At 49.0% G+C, this 21,964-nt stretch overlaps 8 protein-coding genes across 8 annotated transcripts; 2 read left to right on the forward strand and 6 right to left on the reverse strand.

Moving 5' to 3' along the window:
• Positions 1–93: 93 nt before the first annotated feature.
• Positions 94–2,511, reverse strand: AO090038000255 (DUF3405 domain-containing protein; the record flags this gene model as incomplete). Its single annotated transcript, XM_001825149.1, has 1 exon — positions 94–2,511. The coding sequence occupies one exon, from the start codon at positions 2,509–2,511 to the stop codon at positions 94–96; it is 2,418 nt and encodes an 805-aa protein (XP_001825201.1).
• A 3,898-nt stretch (positions 2,512–6,409) lies between these two features.
• arfA (putative ADP-ribosylation factor) lies at positions 6,410–7,209 on the reverse strand (the record flags this gene model as incomplete). Its single annotated transcript, XM_003190576.2, has 4 exons — positions 6,410–6,502; positions 6,568–6,633; positions 6,700–6,944; positions 7,062–7,209. The coding sequence occupies 4 exons, from the start codon at positions 7,207–7,209 to the stop codon at positions 6,410–6,412; spliced, it is 552 nt and encodes a 183-aa protein (XP_003190624.1).
• A 2,696-nt stretch (positions 7,210–9,905) lies between these two features.
• On the reverse strand, positions 9,906–10,625 carry AO090038000253 (ankyrin repeat domain-containing protein; the record flags this gene model as incomplete). Its single annotated transcript, XM_023238371.1, has 1 exon — positions 9,906–10,625. One exon carries the CDS (start codon positions 10,623–10,625, stop codon positions 9,906–9,908), a length of 720 nt encoding a protein of 239 aa, XP_023093061.1.
• Positions 10,626–12,090: 1,465 nt separating this feature from the next.
• AO090038000251 (uncharacterized protein) lies at positions 12,091–13,714 on the reverse strand (the record flags this gene model as incomplete). The annotated part of the gene is made up of 5 exons (XM_023238373.1): positions 12,091–12,417; positions 12,471–12,770; positions 12,924–13,249; positions 13,300–13,413; positions 13,468–13,714. The coding sequence occupies 5 exons, from the start codon at positions 13,712–13,714 to the stop codon at positions 12,091–12,093; spliced, it is 1,314 nt and encodes a 437-aa protein (XP_023093060.1).
• A 183-nt stretch (positions 13,715–13,897) lies between these two features.
• On the reverse strand, positions 13,898–14,410 carry AO090038000250 (uncharacterized protein; the record flags this gene model as incomplete). Its single annotated transcript, XM_023238374.1, has 3 exons — positions 13,898–13,930; positions 13,990–14,206; positions 14,349–14,410. 3 exons carry the CDS (start codon positions 14,408–14,410, stop codon positions 13,898–13,900), a joined length of 312 nt encoding a protein of 103 aa, XP_023093059.1.
• Positions 14,411–17,569: 3,159 nt separating this feature from the next.
• AO090038000249 (60S ribosomal protein uL1) lies at positions 17,570–18,464 on the forward strand (the record flags this gene model as incomplete). The annotated part of the gene is made up of 4 exons (XM_001825144.3): positions 17,570–17,588; positions 17,663–17,840; positions 17,947–18,140; positions 18,202–18,464. 4 exons carry the CDS (start codon positions 17,570–17,572, stop codon positions 18,462–18,464), a joined length of 654 nt encoding a protein of 217 aa, XP_001825196.1.
• Positions 18,465–18,722: 258 nt separating this feature from the next.
• On the reverse strand, positions 18,723–19,985 carry AO090038000248 (uncharacterized protein; the record flags this gene model as incomplete). The annotated part of the gene is made up of 1 exon (XM_023238375.1): positions 18,723–19,985. The coding sequence occupies one exon, from the start codon at positions 19,983–19,985 to the stop codon at positions 18,723–18,725; it is 1,263 nt and encodes a 420-aa protein (XP_023093058.1).
• A 370-nt stretch (positions 19,986–20,355) lies between these two features.
• Positions 20,356–21,799, forward strand: AO090038000247 (putative proline-rich, actin-associated protein Vrp1; the record flags this gene model as incomplete). Its single annotated transcript, XM_001825142.3, has 2 exons — positions 20,356–20,469; positions 20,522–21,799. 2 exons carry the CDS (start codon positions 20,356–20,358, stop codon positions 21,797–21,799), a joined length of 1,392 nt encoding a protein of 463 aa, XP_001825194.1.
• Between the last annotated feature and the right edge of the window lie 165 nt (positions 21,800–21,964).

Below are 21,964 nucleotides of genomic sequence, written 5' to 3' on the forward strand. Positions count from 1 at the left end.
GGTACGTCACACATATACATAAGAAGATCGTTGAAAAAATAAGCCACATATATCTAATCTTGAATCATTAAAGAAACCAAAGCCGAAGTGCAATCACAAAGGTGGGTCGACTTCGTTGGCACCGTCGTCGATGATCATTTCCACGTCCTTGACAGGATGGAGAAGCATAGGGGGAAGACACATTCTGCCTTCACCGGCTAGTTCAGCTAGCTCGCCACCGTCGTTGTCGACCTTGTAGCCCAGCCAGCGTCTCCAGAGGTTCGGCGAGAAGCCGGCTGAGTAGAACCATGTGGTGCCCCTGAAGTTGTGCTCGCGGTCTCCAAAGACAGATGTTCTGGCACCGCCCGATGCGCCGTTGCGGCCTGCATTAAACACGGACTCGAGGTATTTAGTCGGCCATCTGCGGTCAATGTAGACTGAATGGGGCACATAGACTGCCTTGAACCCGTGGTGCAAGGCGGTGGTGGCGGGCCACATCTCGGAAAACATACTGTGGCGTTTGTGGATCATCTCCTGGTGCATGGTGTGCAGCAGTTTGCGCGAAAGTCTGGACGCAGTGATAATAGCCGCACGACGTGGAGGCATGCTGTTTTCCTTGTTGTATCCTGTCACGTCGTCGCGGAGGAGCCAGCTTGTTCCTTCGGGGTCGTAGAGAGGGTTGAAAACGATCAAGTCCGCCTCCTCATCGACGCCCCAATCGTACCGATCCTTGTCCATCGTGGTCGGTGGGATCCCTTCTCCCTCAACTTCAAGGATATCGCGTTCATCGGGCCGCTCCGGACCCCAGATAGCTTTATCTCCCTGCTGATGGAGGCGAGCTTTATCCCCCGGAGACTGGTCCTGCCCGGGACGGGGCGCACTCCACAAGTTGTTAGGGCTGTTGGTGCCAATCTCAGTCTGCACCCGTACCATATGTTTGAAATCCTCCCAGGTTCCATGGACATCGGGGACATAAAAGCGAGCGTTCCTCTCCCATAACTCCTTCCGTGGCTGCGCCCGCGCCCAGCTGGAAACCTTGTCGAAGAGGTGGTACCAGTGACCGGTGTAGCGCGCATCCATCTCCCAGTTCCAATAGTAATCATATTCCGGATGCTGCTGCGCAAAGTACTGAGTGGGCATGTGGCTGCTACGGTATACGCCATGAATGGGGAGCCCCCGGGTCCATGTTTCTTCCAGTCCGGGGTACAGAAGGGACATCTGTCGCTCCGACCAAAGAGTACCCATGCCACGGAATTCTTCTGGCAGGGCATCCTTTAGCACCCGCTCATACGTCTCATCATCAGACCAGATCTGGAGATTCTCATCCTTGACATGCACTAAAAAGTGAATCGTGTACTCGCCACCGGAAAGCAGAGAGAGTTCGGAGATCAACGATCGCAGATACAATATATCCTCGGGAGTATAATGAAAGTCATGCCAGGTGCGTATGATAACCGCGGTTCGAGGCAAACGCCCGGTCCCCGCTTGAGGCTGCTCAGGTTCGACAGGATCAGCTTCAAGAGGTTTGTTGCTCAAATCTCGAACACCGATAGGCATGGACAGGAAGCGGTTCGAACGCGGCTGTGGGAGGTCTTTGAAGCGATGACCATTTGCTACCAGGCATCGATTCTGAGCAGCAGCCCAGTCGACTTTACGAAAGTCCACTGGTGGGAATTCATCCCAAACATGCTCTGCCCCCTCTCTATGGCCCTCCAAGCCAGCACCAATGCCACCTTTCCTGACACTATATCCCAGTCCATAGGGGGCCAAGCGGCCAAAGCGGTCAAAGCAGACATCATCCTGAATACCTATCACTTCGTTTGAGCCCATGACGGCTTCTGGAAATCCACGAGGTACACCAGGGTAGTGGTGAACCAGAGGAATGCGCATTGTTTCTCTTACGTCCAAGAAGCATTCCCGTTTCTCGCCGTATTTTGCAATGTATGCCGGCGAGGTGTAATTGGGGTAAGGATCGAAAACTGAACTTAAAACAGGCAGAGCCTCATCTCGAGCTTGGAGATTTGTTGCATTCGCTTCGGCATCGCCTCCCAATCCCATCACATCTGGGTTGTCACCCGGGTATTCAGGTACCTGACCTTTACGCGGCACCAGGGACCGCAGCCCACCATGATACCTCTTTAGAAAAGGGAAACTCTCCCACTGGGGCGGTTTTGGCGTGGTCTTTGGGATCTCGAGGGGGACCTGTGTAACGGAAGATCGGATTGTGAATCGAAATAGGGTGAGGATGAAGAGTACGAGCGCGACGAGCAACCCAAAGCAAAGTCGTCTCATTATCCGATTGGGTACACGATAGAACCCCGTCACGGGCCGCGGCCGGCGGCGTGCCGGACCGTCAAGCATGGGTTGATAGGAAGCGGCGGAGGAGGTAACAGAGTCGTCGCCACTATCTGAGTCGAAAGAGCTATGACTATGTCGTCGATGGTGTTTCTGCCGGAAGGGCTGTTTCTCGACATCTACCACCGCGTCTCGGCTGTTGTACGCGGAGGCATGCCTCCTCGTCTTACCCGTCATGATTGAGAGGGTTCGGTGGACATCGGATGGAATGCTGAATACGTCACCGTGCGGTAGGTAGAATCGTCAGTGTGGGACGGCGTTGACGTCTCACTGGAATGGGAGAGAGTATATTCCCTAGGTTGATCTATTCATAGAGAATAAGCCTTGAGAGAAGCATGAAGAAGGGACAATTTAGGCTCCTGCCACAGGTACATACCTCTGTGATTGAAACCTAGTGATCAGTATGCGACACTGTTTTGCGCATCGATCGGTGGAGTTCAATGTTTGGCGCAACGGGATGCGGGGAAGGAATGGAAGAGTCCTGGCAGTTCGACCGTCGGCGGTGACAAAAAGTCGATGGATATCAATTGATTTGCATCAAGTTGGTATTCACGACCAAGCGAACAAGACATAGAAAAAACAAAACAACGACCCCCAGCAACTAGGTATTGCAATCCAATCGGCGTTGCCCAAGGGATATCCCACGCTTACGCACGCTAATGCGGGCCCGACCGGCTTGGCAGATGCGAACCGATTGGAAGGAGGAATCGAGTCAGGTAGTAACGTAAGTAGAATCATGGGGTATGAAAGGCTGCAAGGATGAAGAAAGGTCTATATAACGGCAGGTCAGGTGAACCGACAGTCCCCTCTTTATCGACAGATGGAAATAGCTTTTGGTTTAGTATCCCTTCTGTTCCTGCTTCCGGAAGGCGTTTGCCCCGTTGCCCAAATCCGGATTAGCAAGGGGTCCTAAACAGGAGGAAACTTAACCCTTTTCAACAATAACTTTACTTTTGGAAAGGTCGAACAAAGAGAAGGAACCTTGAAATTCTCTTGTCGATCCCTTTCTGTCAACATCTCTTCAACAGCTGCTAGATTAGGAAGAGAAATGAGATCACAACGGTGGAAATCTCTCATTCCGCACTGCAATTTCTCTACACTCAGACCTTGACAAGAAAACAGTAAAAACATCGGTTGATATTTTGCTTCGACGACATTTATGGTTAGTTCTACTTACTATACCTACCGTTAGACACGAAGTTATATTCATGACAAGACCGGCCAAAGACTCGGGCACGGAAGGAGTACATTCTTGCAGACAAGATGACCATCCGCCCGGTAGTAACTTCGGGCGAAGGAAATGTGTAACCAAGAACAATAGCCAAACGTCTTCAGAGTCGGGGTCGCGGTATTGATGCTTCCCTGGTCTCTTGGAAGGGTTGCGGTATGACAAAAATAGAATCATGTCACCAACCCTGGCATTCCAGCCAACGTAGTGTTACAACAGAATCGAGCGGATATCCCGAATATCCACAAGCGCATCAGCTCAAGTCGAGTGTCGTTACTTGTCCGGCTTATAGCCAGGACGGCCGCCGTCACGATTCCCAACATGACCTGCTAATAAACTCCAGGGCATCAAACGTCTGATCGCCTATCACCCAATCATTAAAGTAAATATCATTGAAAGCGAGCATTGTCAGCTGCCTATAGGTCGACCAAGCCGCAAGGTCTTATTCTAATGGAATTACCATGCTCGACAAGGACGCGTATTCACACCCTATGAGCCTCGCCCAAATGTCACAGGCGGGGTCAAAGCTAAGCCTGGCTTGTCGGTCAATATCGAGGCTTGAGGTTCGTCAAGCCCAGTAGGGGAAAACGTGCCGCTGAGTTGCCTCGTATCCAACGTAGTAGGGCGCCTAATGATCAATAAAAGTTGAACCGTGAAAGGTGTCGCTGAAAGGGAGAAATAGGTCCGCAAGGCATTCACGGCAATAACGAAAAGAAGGGATCGCCGTCTTTCAAACAATGATATGGTATCATTAGAAAGAGTCACTGGCCTTCAAATGGGGAGGAAACTTGAAGGTCGCTTACCATTTCCGGCCATGCGCTAGGAGTGGTACTTTTTTTACTCCGTACTTACTCTATGACGCCGTCAAGAGGGCCCACATCTCGCTCAGTCCCCACAGTAGCTTGAACAAGTCTCGACAATGACCATCTTTATTAACTTGCTGGACGAGTCATGTTCCTTCAATTAAGATACCGTTTATCGGTCATGTGGTTAGCACCAATCCTGCTGACATCAGTCTGACGGAATACTATTGGATACAAATTGTCGTTCCTTTCGAAGAGCTCCAAAGTCGCTCAAGTTTGAACTCTATAGTAGAACGGTATATAAGGGGAGTCCACGTTTCATGCTTGACCGATATCCTTGGGAAGATCATGGCTGGCATGGTTGGTCCGACTGTTGATTTATTTAGAAACAAAGTCGTGGCACGTGTGACCTGAACAACGAACACATACGCAGAAGGGAAAACCAGCTGTCGAGTTCAGGGTCAGTTGTTCTACTTGACTGCTACACCGCATCGTCGATCCCCCAGTACAACTACTGCTCACCCAACGACCAGGATACACAGCCAAAGCAAACATGGTATGTACCAATCCCTGCGACATACACCACCTCCCCCCCAAGTGTATATGGCCTCTCCTGGTGAATACCAAAAACCAAAACTAAGATCTCCAGGCAAATGGTTTCTCCCCCCTAGCAATTCCAACCCCAGTGGAAACCACAGCCAAATTCACCCTCCCTCTGGACATCCTCCTCCCACTCCTCCTCTTCCCAACTATCTTCTTAGCCCATCACATCCGAAAAGACTACCATGCCTACCTAGCCCTAGGCCCTGGCGGAGCCCCCTCAACCCCAGCAGGGTACCTCAAGATCTGCATCCTGCGGCCCTTCGCCGTCCGAAACCCCCTCGCACCTCCCTCCCTCCCAAGCACTCTCCTCCCCCAAGAAGGCTATCTCAAAAGCCGCAACCTCCCAGACCGCTTCGGGCCACGTCCACAAGTAGTCGGTATCGTACCGCATCGACAAATGACCCAGAAGGCGAGTGCAGAAATGTACGCAGCGCTGACGAAGGAAATGCAGAGCCTCGTCAATGCTCACCCTTCCGTACTATACACAGGAACCTCATGTTTCGAAAAACATAGTACAGGGATCTTCTGTAGGCTTGGTCCGGGTGCATTGACACGTCAAGAGCAGGAGCAGCAACGGAAGCGGCTCACCTGTAACGGGGAGGTCTGTCATGCGCATCAATTTGATGGAAGCTTGCATCTGACACTACACCCGGCGGATATACGGCTTGTTCTGGAGAAAGGTTGGGGGCAGAGGCATCCGATTGCTCGAGAGGACTGGTGGTGGTTGAGGCGCTCTGTGCCGTCTGGGTTTGTCATGATCTATGCTCCGAGGAACGAAGAAGAACGGAGGTGTGTAGTGGAGATCATCCGCGCTGCGGCATGGTGGGTGCGAGGGGAAGCATTGCCTGAATATTCACCGGAGTAGCGTATACTTATTTGGAGAGATGGACCTATAAGAATGATTGCAACGATCACGAAGACTTTCACGTGCGTGTAAACGTTTGCAATGTTTGTTTGACGAGCATTGGAGGTGTAGGTAAACAGGGATCGGTCCTGTCGAGACTCATTGATTGACAGAGATCAGAACTAGACAGATGCAGCTGGATAGCAAGAGCCTACTGGCCACAAAATCTACATGTTCAGCTAAACTGATAAGATGCGTCGACATACATATGACGTCTGGAGCCTAAACCCGTTCTCCGTGATCATAAATATCAAATCTTGACTGTAAGAGAACCCATGGAGACCAAAAAGAAAATGAAAAGATATGAGGTTTCAGGGCACAAAAGGAGTATTTCGTTAGGATCGACGCCGGGATGAAAGAGAACAATAAAAGCTAAATAGCATAGAAGAATGAAGAGCCGTTAGAGAACATACAAGCACCACCAAGTAGCATATCCCATCCCTACGCGAGGTGTCTTTTCCGGTTTGGCCCCCATCCATCATCCCCAACTCCCAGTCACACGTCCAGGTATTCTTTCACTCATCGCATTATAACAATTTAATCACGGCCCGCCTTCCGCAAAGCATCGGCGAGCCACTCGAGACCCTCGTACAGACCGTCACCGGTGGTAGCGCAGGTAGATTGGATGTACTACACGTATAATAAATTAGATGCTGATTCAATGTTTGGAAGTTCAGAGACCGAGGCGGACTTACCCAAGCACGGCGAGTGAGACTTTGCAGACCAAGCTGCTGGGTAATTTCGGCGGGGCTCATGGCATTCTAGAGGAAAAGAGCGTTAATAACCGCGCCCAACCCATATCCAGTGGGACCGAAGTAATGTCATACCGGCAAATCTTGCTTGTTAGCGAAAACAAGGAGAAGAGCATCACGGAGTTCATCCTCGTTCAACATGCGCTGCAACTCTTCCCGGGCCTCGACAATACGATCGCGATCGTTGCTATCCACGACGAAGATAATACCCTGAGTGTTCTGGAAGTAATGTCTCCAGAGAGGACGGATCTTGTCCTGACCACCGACATCCCATACGGTAAACTGAATGTTCTTGTATTCGACAGTCTCGACGTTGAAACCTTCACGACGGATGGCAGCATGTCAGCAATCCCGTTCTAGTATGTACCCCGCGCGGTGACAAGGCACCAAGCCAACTGGTCGAGGGCGGCCCCGGAGGATAAGGGAGGATGACTGACCGATTGTGGGGATGGTGGTGACAATTTCACCCAACTTCAGCTTATACAGAATGGTGGTCTTTCCGGCTGCGTCAAGACCGACCATCAGAATTCGCATCTCCTTTTTGCCCCATAGGCGGTCGAACAACTTGGAGAAGGTGAGACCCATGATGGCGGTGGCGAATAGGGATTCTCAAAGGTCTGGGAATAATGCGATGTTAGACGGAATGAAACCAGTTGCACTGCGAATAAAAGAGATGTCGCTCGGTCGTCTGAGAATTGAACCAGAGGGAAGCGGTAGAAATAGGGTTGAAAACTTGGATTCAGAAGACGGCGAATGGGGAGATGTGGTTGAACGAGGGGCGTGATCACGTCTCGGAATGCACAGTGGCCAGACGGGCAAATAATCAGGGGGGAAAGAGACCACACAGGAACACCCAAGGCACAAGGGGAAAACAAAGAGATACCGGGGGAAATGAAAAAGGGGACGAGAAAAAAAAATCAAGGAAGGGACAAGAATATAGGAATAGCTTACCAAGGGTATGAAGGTGAGTAAATGGTGAGAATCACAGATCGAGATATGGCGGGAAGGGAGAATCGAGTCAAACGGGTAGCGACGACGAAGACAAGTCTAGTATGGAGCACCGGCGGACCACTGTTTTTGTCCAAGTTGGAAATTTTGGGTGCCAAAGTGCCAGGTCGAGAAATTCAGCCGCCGGCGTAGCTTCCGTCACTAAGGAAAACCCGACTAGAACCACAACAATCCTATTCTGTTAAGATTTATTACAAGTAGGACTGGACAGTGGAATATCAAATGAGGACAATAGAGGGGTAGGAAAAAAAAGACTATAAGACAATATCGATATCAATTTGTTAGTATAATTAAAATCCAAAAATAATGATAAATTAAAATCCTCTTTCTATAATTCTATGGAGATTTCAATTATCAACTCTCTTCTTATATAAATTACATGAATCTGATTGCCTAGACACTTTAGAATACCTCTGCCTCGAAGAGGACACGGTGTTTCCCATTACTCGTAATTCAACTCCGTACCGTACCTTTGGTTTAGTCCCATTCACACCTATGACCTCGTCCGATTTCTTCTTCCTTCCACTTCCACTTTTCCCCCCCCTTAGCCCCAAAAAGAAGAGGTCCAGACACCACCCCGATTCCACTCGGTTTCCGGCATTCTGATAGGCCCCCGACGAGTTTTGAGGTTTCCCCGTCCCAGTGGATCTCCTGTCGGTGGCTCTCTTGTGCTCTCTTGACAAAGAATTGCGTATCTATCGCTGATGATAATCCAGACCCCTCCCGCATACGGTAGGCGGTTTATCAAACCCACAAGGGACCACTGGGAAATACTACGCGTCATGTTTCTCATCCAGAGAGAGAGAGGTGGCACGGGAGGATAAGGGATGGTATCTTTTATATACAGCTACATTGTTTTTTATTTCTATAACGGCTAGTAGTCACTCTTTTCAGATGCCGCCGCTTTGGTAGGTACATTTGACATGTGACCTCGCATATCCATGCTGGCACAAGATGTACCGAGTACATACAACATACCAGTACTCCGTAGTACTCGTAGGTATGGTACTGTGCCCACAGTCCAACAGCGGTCAGGATCCGGACCGGGAAAACTTTCATCAGTGACCAGATCCACCGAGAAATAGCTTATTAATCACCACCCACTCGTGGGTTCAACTAAGATCAGATAAGCTTATCCTAAATGAAGTACGGAGTAGATACATGCTTTTGGATATATCACCTGGATATGCAATGCGCCTGAAATTCAACTTCCATCGTAGTCGGCCTAAGTTCTTGGATGTTCCCAGTGTCAGATTCCTTTCCCTTAGGTTTCAGCGGCTCACATAACATTTGGATGTTGCCTTGCAGGAACACTGATCCTGTACGGAGTAGTCCTCTAGCTGTTAACTAAAATATATCTTACCTTTGGGGAATAGCATGACTCTGAACATCACCTTGCTCTGACAGACCTTTACTTGTCAAGATGAAGTATTAGGGATCCTGCCTATCAAATTAGTCTTATTGAGCTTTCTTATAAAGATATTTTGTCGCTTGGAATGTAATCTGAACAAGTGGTGACAGATATAGGCGCATCTTAATGGGAGCACCGGTGCTACTGATGGTGGTCAACCCGTGCAATCAAAATAGACAAGTATTGCTTAGTTTAGTCAAACAGAAAGCCCACACAAGTGTCGGTAAGGGAGGCCACAGGATACTTTGAGGAGATTCAAAGACATTCTCTTAAACACTCTCAATATCAAACAGACAGAAAGAAGAAAATATTGATGTTAAAATTGAGTCAAGAAATCCATGAATATGTAACATGGGGGCTTCAGATCTCGTGATCATATCGGCTCGACTTACAAGACTTAACGTCATAGAACCGGCGTCAAGTCTACATCATTCCTTCCCTCTACTTCTTATTTGGCCTTCATTAAGTTTTCCATTTGTCTATACACTTTGCGGGAGATACGATTTGATATTCACAACAAACATCCTAAAACAAACATCCTGAGAGGTAAAAGCGAGCCTGATCCTATAGGAGCACTTTGTCCTTAGAGCAAAGTGACTGACTCAACATAGTTGCAAGTTGGATCATGGTTAAAAATCGCAGCCCATATGAACATTACTTTCGGGACGCTAATTTATGCGAGTTACTGACAGGCCCCACTCGAGTGTGGGGTTCAAGATCATTCTACGAAGTTGATACAGCGAAGAAGTAGATGCTCCAATCTTTAGGAAAAAGCAATTGTTGAAGTTGTTTCATGATCACCTCCGAGATTCCTTGTGGGCCACGAAATTCGAAATGCAGCTGGCTCAGGTGTAACTTTGACTCATCTGGCTCCCCGTTGACGAAGTATACCCTTCATCGTATCGTTTCGTGCCATGTCTAATGGAGTACTCCCTGTGTCCGAAATTGCGTTGATATCGGCCCCATAATCAAGCAATAGTTGAGCAATTTTCGCATGACCATTACCGACGGCCCAATGAAGCGCCGTCCATTGAAACAGGGTCCTCATGGACGGGTTTGCTCCCTGCTCTAGCAATCGCTTCACCTCATCGTAGTACCCACCAGCGGCAGCACTATAAAGAGGGAACTCGCCCCTAGCGTCTAGAACGTTCAGGCTTGACGCCTGCCCATTTAAATGATGCGCCTGATGTGGAGGTTTTTGTGTAAATGAGCGCGTCGAAGTCATATTCCAGCAATTTTCGTGACCATTCCCGGCTGAACTCAACTGCTGCGTTTCTAAGGCCCGCAGTTTGTGATTTGAATCCTGCTTTCTGAACTCGAATTGTTTTCGAAGATTCCTCACCTCCTCCAGACAACTCTTTTGACTTCGACTAAGATCCTCTTTCAGCTGGTTGACGTCTTTTAACGCAGCTTGAAGCTGCTGGTAGAGGGTTGCCTTCTCATCTGTTGCCTTCCGTTGCACATCTTGCAGTTGTCGAGCGAAAGTCTCCTTCGTAGCGCGAAGCGCTGTCTGCAGGCAAGCCATGTGCTTATCCTTTTCGTTGATTATGCCGAGCAATTCTTCAACGGTCGGGGTCGACATCGCATCATCATCAACAGAATCCTCAACAAAACCTGCATCCACAAACCCGCTAACAGCATCCCAAATGATCTCGCGATAACTCCGTCCATCACTCGAGTCCAAAACCCGACATATAGAAGCAACAGAACCATACACCGCATTCAGCTTCGCCTCCGTACGAACACCCTCCTCCTGCGTCCGCAGAAGATCCCAAAATGTCGTCACAAAGACAATACGATCTGGAGAAGCAGACCGAAGCAACCCCTGAAAGACAGACAGATTCTCGCTTGCGTTCTGCGTCACGTTCGTGTCCGTGATATCATGGAGATACACGATCCCATCTATGGCATAATCCGTCCGTCCGGACTTGCGCGCTACGGCGCTGTTAATGCCCTCCACCAGCTCGGCGACGGGAATCTCCAGCGACGGGGTATCAAGTAGCCATAGGTCTCTGTCATTGATTTGACCCTTGAATATACGGGTTGAGAAAAGGTCACCTTTGTTTTTGGGGTTGCGGTCATCCGGGATAATGCCTGTTACTTGTTCAATGAAGACGTCGCGTTCTGGTCCTCCCAGGCCCAGTAAGGCTATAATTGTGGGCTTCGGTTGCTTTGTTGGTTTAAAGCGTGGCCTGGTGCTTTTTTGTTAGTTTTCTGTTTCCTATTTTTTAGTGCGGGGAACTTCAACATTTTTCTCTTGCGTTGGCGATAGATTTATGCCCAATTCAGCACCCGAAGATGGATACAACGACGGAGGAGATGTTTTGAAGAGAAAAACCAACAAGTGCTAGATTAATTGTCTGCTAAGGTCTCTAAATAAATTTAACAGATTATGAAGGTCGCACCACGCATACATCGTCATGGCTCCTGTGCTAGCTCATTTCTAGGCTGCTGATGTGGCAAGAGCTACACCAATCTTTGTATAACTGGCCCACTATGGTTCTTTCTTGGACACACAGCGGTGTCAACATATTACGTTGTTTAAATAGTCAAAAACCGAGAGATCCATCTCGACCAGATATCTAGCAGTTGCCTCCCTTCATATTTCAATTTTATTTTCTTTCCCATTGTCGGCCCTTAGCGGATTGCCGCTCTATGTTTAGATGAAAATGATTGTAGTTAAATGAAATGTCTCAATAGTTCGATGATATTAAGCGTTCCATGGTACTCGGCACCATCGTCTCGTTTGCGTCTCGATATTAATCTTGTTATAGCACATCCTTAAATTTACAGGAAATACATCCACTGCGATAATCCACCAAAAGAGAAATAACAAGACAAAAGAGGTAATAATAATATTAACAATAACAATGCCTTGATTCATCCAAGCACAAAAACATAGATATACGTCTTAGGCCATATACTGATCTGAGTAGGCTCGTGGTGCTCAGGCGAAGCTTTCGCTTTCCAGCTCTTATGCATAATGGAAAAGTGGAAATGACCTTATCTAGTCATTTAGGAGCCAACTGATGAGGGTGTGGATAGTCTTATTCTTCTTTTCGATTTGAGATTTTATGCTTAGAGGATCGGACAAAGGTTCGAGATAGAGATTGATAGATAGTCTTGCCCTCCACGGTGTCGCTAAGGTAGCCGAATAGTGTGAGTAGCACGATGGACAAAAACATAATGACGCCGAAGCTGACCCAGTATTGGTTGATTGTATACACCCCCTTAACGTTCTTAAGCTCGGTCGAAAAGTACGCGGTCATCAAGCTGACGGGCAAAAACAGAATTGTCACTTTAGCCAGCAGAATTGTGATCCTTGTGAGTTTTTCGACAGCCTGTGAGTCTTTGAGCGCAATAAGATTGAAGTTCTGTGAGGCGTTAGCACTTATCTCAAGAGAATCAAGAAATAGAATGTCCATACAAGGAATGTAAGAGATTCTTTCTCCGTCAAGCAGGTATCAATCTCAGATAAACAGTAGAGCTTAATACGATCGAGCAGCCTTTCGAAACGGGCCACAGCAGGTGAACTCAGCTGTACACCAACAGAGGTGTCTGCATTGCTTGAAAAACTCAAACTACTCTGCAGGGTCGGCTGTCGAAGGTCCGTCACCTCACTTTCTCCGAACATAGGCCCAATGGGTAGTGGAGGGCGGTTCGACTTCGCCTCGTCACGAAGATGGCGCTGTCTTTGAAGAATCCGCATCATGATGAGTTCGTAACTCTGATAAAGCCGCTTTAAGACGGCTAATCTCCTGCCTAACCAGTGTAGCTCATTGACTAGCCCAACCGCAGGCTTTCCCAACATCTCTTCTCTCTATCAAGATGTCAGAACCTCTGGATAGTATCCAACTGGAGATGACTCTGAGTCTCTTACCAATCGGTCAAGGAGAACCCCGTATTGATGCTCTCGTTTCGCAACGAGTGCGTAACTAGAAACCCAATCGTCGAATATATAATAGAATAGTAAACTAGGGCCATCCTCTTGTTTTATACTAGCCTGTTCTGGGCCATCACCGTGAGCAGGTCGTACGCGAATGGTCACTAAGGAATCGCTCTCCGACTGAGCGGAATGCCGCTTAGACACGCCGGAAAAGATAAGTTGTACATTTCTGCGAATTATACCGAGCACTGACTTCAGCTCTCTCTCCGACGGCTTAGAAAGGCCAGGGTACGGGTTCTCTTGTATGGAAATAACAGTGCCTTCTGCAATTAACATTGTATCAAAAAGCGATCAGGGACAACAATCATACCGTCGTCGCATAAGATTAACCATGACCATAATCGTCTCCCGTCAGGTAGGCCCTGCCCATTTGGGGATTCAACGTTCGGGACTACAAATAAAGAGTTGTAACCAATGCATGTATCTAAGCAGCATATCAGCAAATGCAATGCCTTGAAATTCAGTAAGGGATGTATACATCTCGGACCGTAGTCCACGGAGCAGAAATGCCAGATCTGATTTGTCACATGTGCGAAGGTCAGGCCTCTGAATGATGCAGCCGCTTGTATCTCAGCAGGGTCTGACAAATCCTTCAGCTCTTGAGCTTCTTCGAGGTCATTCTTGCGGAGGACACGAGGCAATCGCTCGTCGTTCTTCTCGCGAAGACCATCTGTTAAAGGAGACGTGGATTGGGACGGGCGAGCTACTGGGTCAGTACACATCATTCCCTGTAAACGTTCGGAGATGCCGTAGTGGCTCGTGATTGTCTGGAGTATGTCAGTCTAATGTGAGCTCAGTGAAACAAAGCTCGACGAACTTTAATCAAATCTTTCTGCTGCTCTGGCGACCAGATGTTACTAAAACCATGGTAAGTACACTCCAGAGCTTCGCCGAGTATGGTGTGTATCTCACATCCACCTGGTCCCAAAGAACCTTGGTTTCTGGAGCTCAGTTAGTACAAGCTTATTTACAATCAACGCTACTATTTCTGGTCACATACGACGCCGCGCAATAGTGTCGCAATATCTTCTTCTTCCAGATCCACTGCACACCACGCATCGTCGTTGCCAAAATCTAGCATAAAGTTCCGAGTCTGCACATCTTGTAGATAGCCAAGATAGGCACGGAATTGGCCCTCATCGTCAATGTTATGGAATTTTTCTTGGAGATTTGAGTTGGCATTGAAGCTAGAGTAGTATTCCTTGGGGGTCTGGAGGCTGTGCGATGAAAGAAACCCAGACATGTTTCCTTAGCCTTAGCGAAATACGGGCTGGTGATGACTAGTGTTTGGTTGACAAGATGGTCTGCGACTGGAAGATTGAAGATATCGGAAAGAGCTAATAAATGAGTAAACAGAACCGGAAGGAAGGGGGAAATAAAGCATCGACGCTCCTAAGTAGGTTGCCGCGCAGGTAGTCCATGCTGCAGACACTGTCGGGCGAATGACCGCGGTCATTCGTAGGCTGCCGTCCATTTAGCCGCCGATCTTGTCACAAACACAGCTGACACGACCACGCACTTCGATGATGCTATTTCTTTTCCACTCGGTCAATGACAAGCTTCTAAAAGCTCAACCGTGAGAACTTTGTTGCATTTATGCTTTCACGGGGACTCTTGACCCTCTGCTTTGACCTTAAGCATATACGTACTCGGACAAATCCAGGGACCCATGGGAAGTTCAATCCATGATCATGCTAATTCTTACCATATCGGGTTAGTCTGGGTCCCTCTATCACGGGGACTCAATGTGGATCCCTTGTTTTAAGGCACCACATCCACATCACTCGGCTGAGAATGCATAGCCCAAATCAGATAAGGGTGTAATATCGTTGATATCTAATAACTCTCTATTTCATAAAATCATGATTCTGTCTGTCTGATAAATTCAATGCAATAAGAGTCTTCTGCAGAAGAACTCGACTACTATATCTTATGACACTCTAAATATCTTCGATCCGTTGGAGATGATCAAACATGGCCAGCGCAACGAAACATGGGAAGACCATTCGCTCGGTTACATCATGTACTGAATGCCGGCGACGGAAGCAGAAGGCAAGAATCCTACTATCCACTGCCTGACATATCATGTGCATTGGCTCTGACTGCTAAAAAGTGCAGCCGTGAATGGCCTTGCAACCAATGCCAAGCAAGGAGGTTATCCCATCTTTGTAAATTTGCATCAAAGGGACTGTCAAAGGCAACGAGACAGCCATCAATTAACTCAAGGTTTGAATGGGGTATATCCATAATCAGACATCTCTCAACTGATGCCATTCTAGGGTGTCAGACACCGTTGAAAGGAACAATGTAGACGCGACACAAAACCCTATGAGTGACACCATCTTTCCTGTGGCAAATGGTCAGGATCTCCGGGCCCTAGGGTACCTTTCGGATAGCTTGAGTGCCCCAAAAGAGAGCATTGGTAATGCTGTAAGCTACTGCCTGACGAACGATCATCTTACCACAACCTAATCCGACAGGACAGGATTCCCATGTCATCTCGCAAACTCCACATGGGGTTACATCCGCCGAGATGGAGGATGCCCTACGGCTCATCCCTCCGAAACCTTACACAGGTACGGCCATGAAAGTCTAACAATGTGCGTTTACTTACCCGCACCTAGATATACTAGTGCAGCATTTTCTCAATGAAACGAACTATCAGTACTACAGTATATACCCCCCAACATTCTCCCGTGATTACTCTACATGGTGGTTGGGCAAGGTAAAGGGGCAGCCGTTGACTGCTGAGTTCACATGTCTTTTGTTACGTGTCTGTGCATGTTCTGCTCTTGTCCTTTTTCCAGGGGAGCGACAGAAACTAGAATCTGAATTAGGAGAAAATATTCAAAGCCTTTCAGAGCGTTACCACCATGCTGCCAGGCGACTAAGCAGCACTATCCCTCCAGGGAAAGGGGGCCTGACACAGGTGCGGCAACTATTCCTCACGGCCTCGTGGTTCAAGACCGAGGCTCTGTTCGTTGAGTCGTGGCATGCTCTTAGCTCTGCCATCCACGAAGCCCAAGAACTAGGTAATACAGACTTCTTTGTATTGAAATGGCCTTTTGCAATCATTTAGCTGACTTTCCGCATTTTTGGGTAGGCTTTCACAGAAACTCTGCGAAAGTATCTATCACTGAGTTCGAGCGCGAGATGAGCAGGCGTATGTGGTGCATATTGTGCGCCTGGGACTGGTAAGTTGTAATTCTATGTCTTCATTACCGAAGAATAATTGGCTCATTCGGAAAGGCAAATGTCGCACCTGTTGTCCCGTCCCATCATTATCAATAACAATAACTCTGTTGAACTCCCCAATCTGCGGCTGGAAAGCCCCGACTCCCAAATCGAACTGCCGTCTCCGATAACACACATGGCCTTACAGTGCCGGTTAGGCCAAATGATATTGAAAATACCCGGCATGATGAATGAAAGCCTATCACCCATGCAATCTGTGTCTGTTCAAGAAGAAGTTGAAAAGTGGTTTGCCTCGTTACCGTCTGCCTTCAGGCTCATAGACCCTGACACCCGCTGGGATGACACCCACAAATACGTGGTTATGCAACGTCATCAGTTGCATGCTGTAGGCTATATGGTAAAGCTGAAACCATTAAAGCAATGCCTCGTACAAAATCTTGACCAAGGCGCGCCCAGTGTCCGGAAAGGTCACCAGTCATCTGCCATTGATTATGCGCTCAAGCTGATGGATGCGTCTCATCGATTGCTGGGCTGTATGCTGCCAATGAACGCCAAATTCTATTTCGCGCCATTTTTGATTTTTGATACAGCCTCCTTGCTATGCTCTGCTATAATTCACGACCATACTCGAAGTCTTCCTCAGCGAGAAAGGATCATTCAAGCACTTGGCGTATCTGTCAACATGCTAGGACTCGTGCGTATCACAAAAACGGGCGCTATATGCCACTCGATCCTCACCAAGCTTATTGAAGGGCTTCCAGTATCTTTGATGGAAAGAATGTCCTTGAATTACAAATACTCCGAAAATATTGACGGAGAGCATTATACAACCCCGGAGAGTCAACATGGCTCGGCATTGTTACGTGATGATGGCACACACCCGAATATAGCTGGTATTAGGAGTAGTGTAGCTCTGCCACTGGACCTTGCATCCTTCGAACCAACGAACAGCGGAATAGCTGATATAGCTGACATAGACCTGGGAACCTTCAACCAGATCTGGGATTTGGGGAACCTTGACCTCGACTTTTTTGACCCACAGCTTTCCTAACGTTCTGGTCTTCCGGGACCTTTTATTTTTACTATTAATACACACCTATGAGAACCGAGGCTGCTACAGTTGTGTATACAAATGATAATGACTCGTAAAATTACGCATTCAAGAATACCCGACGAGGTCTTTTGAAAGGTTGCCAGCTTAATAAGGCTGCGGTTCTTAGGGCAAGGCTAGTCCCAACGCGGTTAGTATAATCCACACCCACAAGCGGAGACGCGATTTTCTTTGCGGCGGGCGGCGGCGCCTTTTTTACTTTCGTTCTTTGCAACGATATTCAGCGCAGAGCCACACCATAAGGATTTGATTCTTTTGGAAGACTGTCGCCATCATGTCTAAGATCACAGTCGGTATGTATATCAATTCTACTACAAGCTAGGTCTCAGGCTTTCCAGTAACTAACCTATTCTTTTCCCTGTAACAGCCGGAGTGCGCCAGAATATCCAGCAGCTGCTGGACTACTCTCAGAATGAGAAGAAGAGAAACTTCCTCGAGACCGTCGAGCTCCAGATCGGTCTGAAGAACTACGACCCCCAGCGTGACAAGCGTTTCTCTGGCACCATCAAGCTGCCTTCCGTTCCTCGTCCCAACATGACCATCTGGTACGTGCCGTCCCGGTCGCATCGCCGTTTCGATGAAAACTTCGGAGGGAAACGGTGATGGATAGAGTAGAATGAGCGAGATGAGCTGACGAACAATGGATTATAGTATTCTTGGTGACCAGCACGATCTCGACCGTGCTAAGCACCACGGTATTGATGCCATGTCTACTGAGGATCTGAAGAAGCTTAACAAGAACAAGAAGCTCATCAAGAAGCTTGCTCGCAAGTACGATGCCTTCCTTGCTTCCGATGGTCTCATCAAGCAGATCCCCCGTCTCTTGGGTCCCGGTCTTTCCAAGGGTATGTCCACTATCTAGCATTGCTCCCGTTGAAATATACAATATGCTGACAGTTCCCACAGCTGGTAAATTCCCTACCCCCATCTCTCACGCTGAGGACATGGCCAACAAGGTCACCGATGTCAAGTCTACCATCAAGTTCCAGCTTAAGAAGGTTCTCTGTCTCGGTGTTGCCGTTGGCAACGTTGGCATGACTGAGGATGAGCTGATTGCTAACGTCATGTTGGCCATCAACTACCTCGTCTCTCTCCTCAAGAAGGGATGGCAGAACGTTGGCAGCCTTGTCCTCAAGGCTTCCATGTCTCCTCCCAAGCGTCTCTACTAAATTATTGACGCTCTCTGGTCACGCTGGGGGTTTTTTAGGAGCTTAGAAGTGGGATTGTATATGCCATAGTATCGGAAATATAACTCGCTACTTCGTTCCTAACTCGTTCTTTGTGTCTTTACTGTAGATGTAGTTCTGGCGTCGACTATCGACCGTAGTATATAAGGCTTTCATACTTGCATTAGCCATTGCTAAACGGCAATCTATCTATAAATACAAAAGGGGATGAGATCGTACAATTTTACGGCCGTGGGATGCTCATTGCATACCAGGCATTAAGTCCGTCTTGTCTAGAATCATTCCTCTCATGCCAATAAACTCCCGTAAGTTTTCCCACTCCTCTCCCTCTTCCTCGCCACGCATATAGATGTCCTTAAAACCCCATTGAAGTGCAACTCTGTCCAAAGCAGCTCGTTCCTCTTCCCGGAGCCAGCGATGCCGCAATGGGACACCAGGCAACCATGTTACCCGCTCCATCTGATCATTGGCCGTGGTGATAGCCAAGATACCCACCGACGATACACCTCCCACGTATGCAAGACTTGCAGCGAACGCAATGCCTGTAGCTGTGCTGGGATCCATGGTATTCTGGAGTGTCGCAGCCCAGGATGCAATGGCATAGCAAGCAGCCGGTGCAGCAGCCAGCCCACCTAGAGGCACGGCTGCTTTCTTAAAGACCTTCGCGCGGGCAAACGCGGGAGCGCAAAATGTATTATCAATGATCGCAAGAACGAGAGACAGGTTCCGCTGCTCGATAGCGACATCTAGAGCCATGTTGGCGAGTTCGGTGGGAATAGCACTGTTGATGTCTTTGGGATTCGCCTTGTGGAATTTTACAGGGGAGCTATTCTCCTCCGGGACCGGCTTGTGCGCATATAGATGAAAGATCTCCGGGAAATGCTCCGCACGCTTGAGTAAACTCTGAATCTTGGTGTAGCAGGCCAGTGCCTCGGGGGAAATAAACACCTTCTCATCCGTCAGAAGCTCGTAAGTGATCTCGGAGAGAGCATTGGCTAGTCGCGGGTCCGCAATTTTAGGTGATTTGGTGAGTTTTTTCGTAGCGCTCTTTTCTTCTAAGTCAAGCAGGTTAGAGATCTCATTATCGCCTTTTTTTGTTGTGTCCTGCTCTTGGTGTACAAGGGCTTCTGCGATTTTTTCACATCTTTGAAGGAGTCCCAAAATTGCTTCGTTGGAGGGCACAGAATCCAATTGTCGGAGCTCGGCTGAATCATGTGTAATCTGTCGCAAGGCATCTTCTAGATCTCGGGGAATAGTTGTCTCGGACGTGTTTGACGCAAATCGGGAAGGTATAATCTGTGTAGTAGCCCAATTGCTTTTTAGATTCTTCCTGGCCTTCCATAACCCCACGTCTCTGTTAGAGATGAATGGGCTTGTTGATGCAAAAGATCGCGTGAAGTGGGTTCGTGACCGGGGTGCCGGGGATGCGGAGGAGCGGCAGAATTGACATATCAGGGGTTGATATATAGAGGCTCTTTGACCCCTTAAAGTAATGCCTTTCATGTTAAGCAGTGAAAGTACTTTTTGGCGTTGCTTTCCAGGGTATTGAGTACGGATACGAGGACAGGCAATATGCCATTTGCGACACAAGGCGGAGTCTTACTGCCGCCGCAGCACCGCCACTAACTCCGGACGGACTCTCCACTATTGGGCAACTTAACTGATCCCATTCGCTTTGCTCCATCAGGCTACATCGACACCACTCCTTCTTCTCCCCATTCCAACGGACGTCATCTTTCTCCCTGAAAGAAACGTCAGATGGTCCCCTCGATACCGGCGGATTGATCCCTCGCGATCGCTTTTTCCCGTGATCAATAATTACCCCTCTTTCTCTCAAAGTTCAATCTTATATTCTACCTTTACCATCAACAAAATGCCTCCTCCACCACCGCCGCCGCCGCCGCCCGGTGGCATGGGAGGACCCCCTCCCCCTCCCCCTCCAGGAGCTCTCCCGAGTAGGCCATCAGGCGCAGAAGCGAAGGGCCGCGTAAGACTATATGTTCGAAGCTATACCTGACAGAAGACTAATCTTTTGGCAGGGTGCCCTTCTCTCGGATATCCATAAAGGCGCACGACTTAAGAAGACTGTAACCAATGACAGATCAGCGCCCCAGATTGCCGGGGGAGGAGCGAAGTCGTCTGGTCCTCCGATAGCAGATGCACCGCCCGTTCCAAGCATGCCGAAGCCCCCGGGTTCGGCACCACCGGTACCTGGGCAAGCAGCGAACAGACTACGAAGTGATAGCGGAGCTGGTTCAGGGGGGGACAGTAGCGCGGCTTTACCAGCAGCTCCCCAGCTGGGAGGTCTCTTTGCCGGAGGCATGCCCAAGCTACGCAGCCGAGGAGGAGTTGATACTGGAGCCAATCGAGATTCGCCATATCGATCAGAATCACAGGGCTCGTCGGCACCGAAGCCTCCCGTGTCGCCTGCTCCGAAGCCTCCAGGAGCTCGTCCTCCCCCGCTGCCTTCTTCAGAGTCTCCTCCCGCGCCTCCTGTTAACCCATTGGTTGCTGGTCTGAAGAAGCCTCCCCCAAGGCCCGCTTCGCGGCCATCATCTACTGTCTCAAATGCATCGGCCAGGTCGGCGTCAGATGCTCCACCACCTCGTGCACCACCACCGTTGCCAGGCTCAGCAAAGCCGCCTCCACCACCTCCCGTATCCTCTAGAAAACCATCAACCCCAGCTCCTCCTCCTCCTCCTGCACCCCCTTCTACAATTCCAGCTGCGCCACCTCCACCTCCACCTCCACCTACAGCCCGGCCACCTCCCCCAGCGCCTGCGCGATCTACCCCTCCACCACCACCACCGCCGCCGCCTCCTGCAGCCTCAGCACCGCAGCCACCTAACGGAACCGCTGCTGCATCAATAGCTGTTCAAGCTGCGAGAAACGCTTTTGGGCATAGTCAGCAGACACCATCCGCCCCGCCCCCGCCCCCACCCGCTTCATCCGCCCCTTCAGCACCCCCTCCACCTCCTCCGAGTGCTCCCCCAAGCGCCCCTCCAAGTGCTCCTCCGAGTGCTCCTCCGAGTCAGCCACCATCACGCCCGTTATCGCACGAGCCTCTAGCTAGTCAACTCCCGGATCGATCTACACTAGACCCGAGCGCGTACACCCTGAGCAACGGCGGGCCGTCATCAGGGTCGAGTCCTCTAAGCTCAGCAGTGCAGGGGTTAATTCGGGTAGAAGACGTTCGGTTCAAGTTCCAGAGCGAAGGTTTACTCCCCAAGCCGCGGCCTTTTGTAGGAGGCCCCAGACGATACCGTGCTGGGCGAGGCAGCAGCGTGCCATTGGATTTGAGCGCACTGAGTGGCTAGGATATTGTTGTAGATAACAAGCAACATCGAGGCTTATCAAACCGTTTTGTGACTTCAAGTTGCATTTGTTATCGGGATAGCCAATAGGCAATACAACGAAAGCTTCTTCCTTTTACTTGCTCTTCTTTCATGTACAACTAGACACGTACATTTTTTACTAAATGA

This window comes from Aspergillus oryzae, chromosome 6 (genome assembly GCF_000184455.2).
Source record: "Aspergillus oryzae RIB40 DNA, chromosome 6".
Lineage (NCBI taxonomy): Eukaryota > Fungi > Ascomycota > Eurotiomycetes > Eurotiales > Aspergillaceae > Aspergillus > Aspergillus oryzae.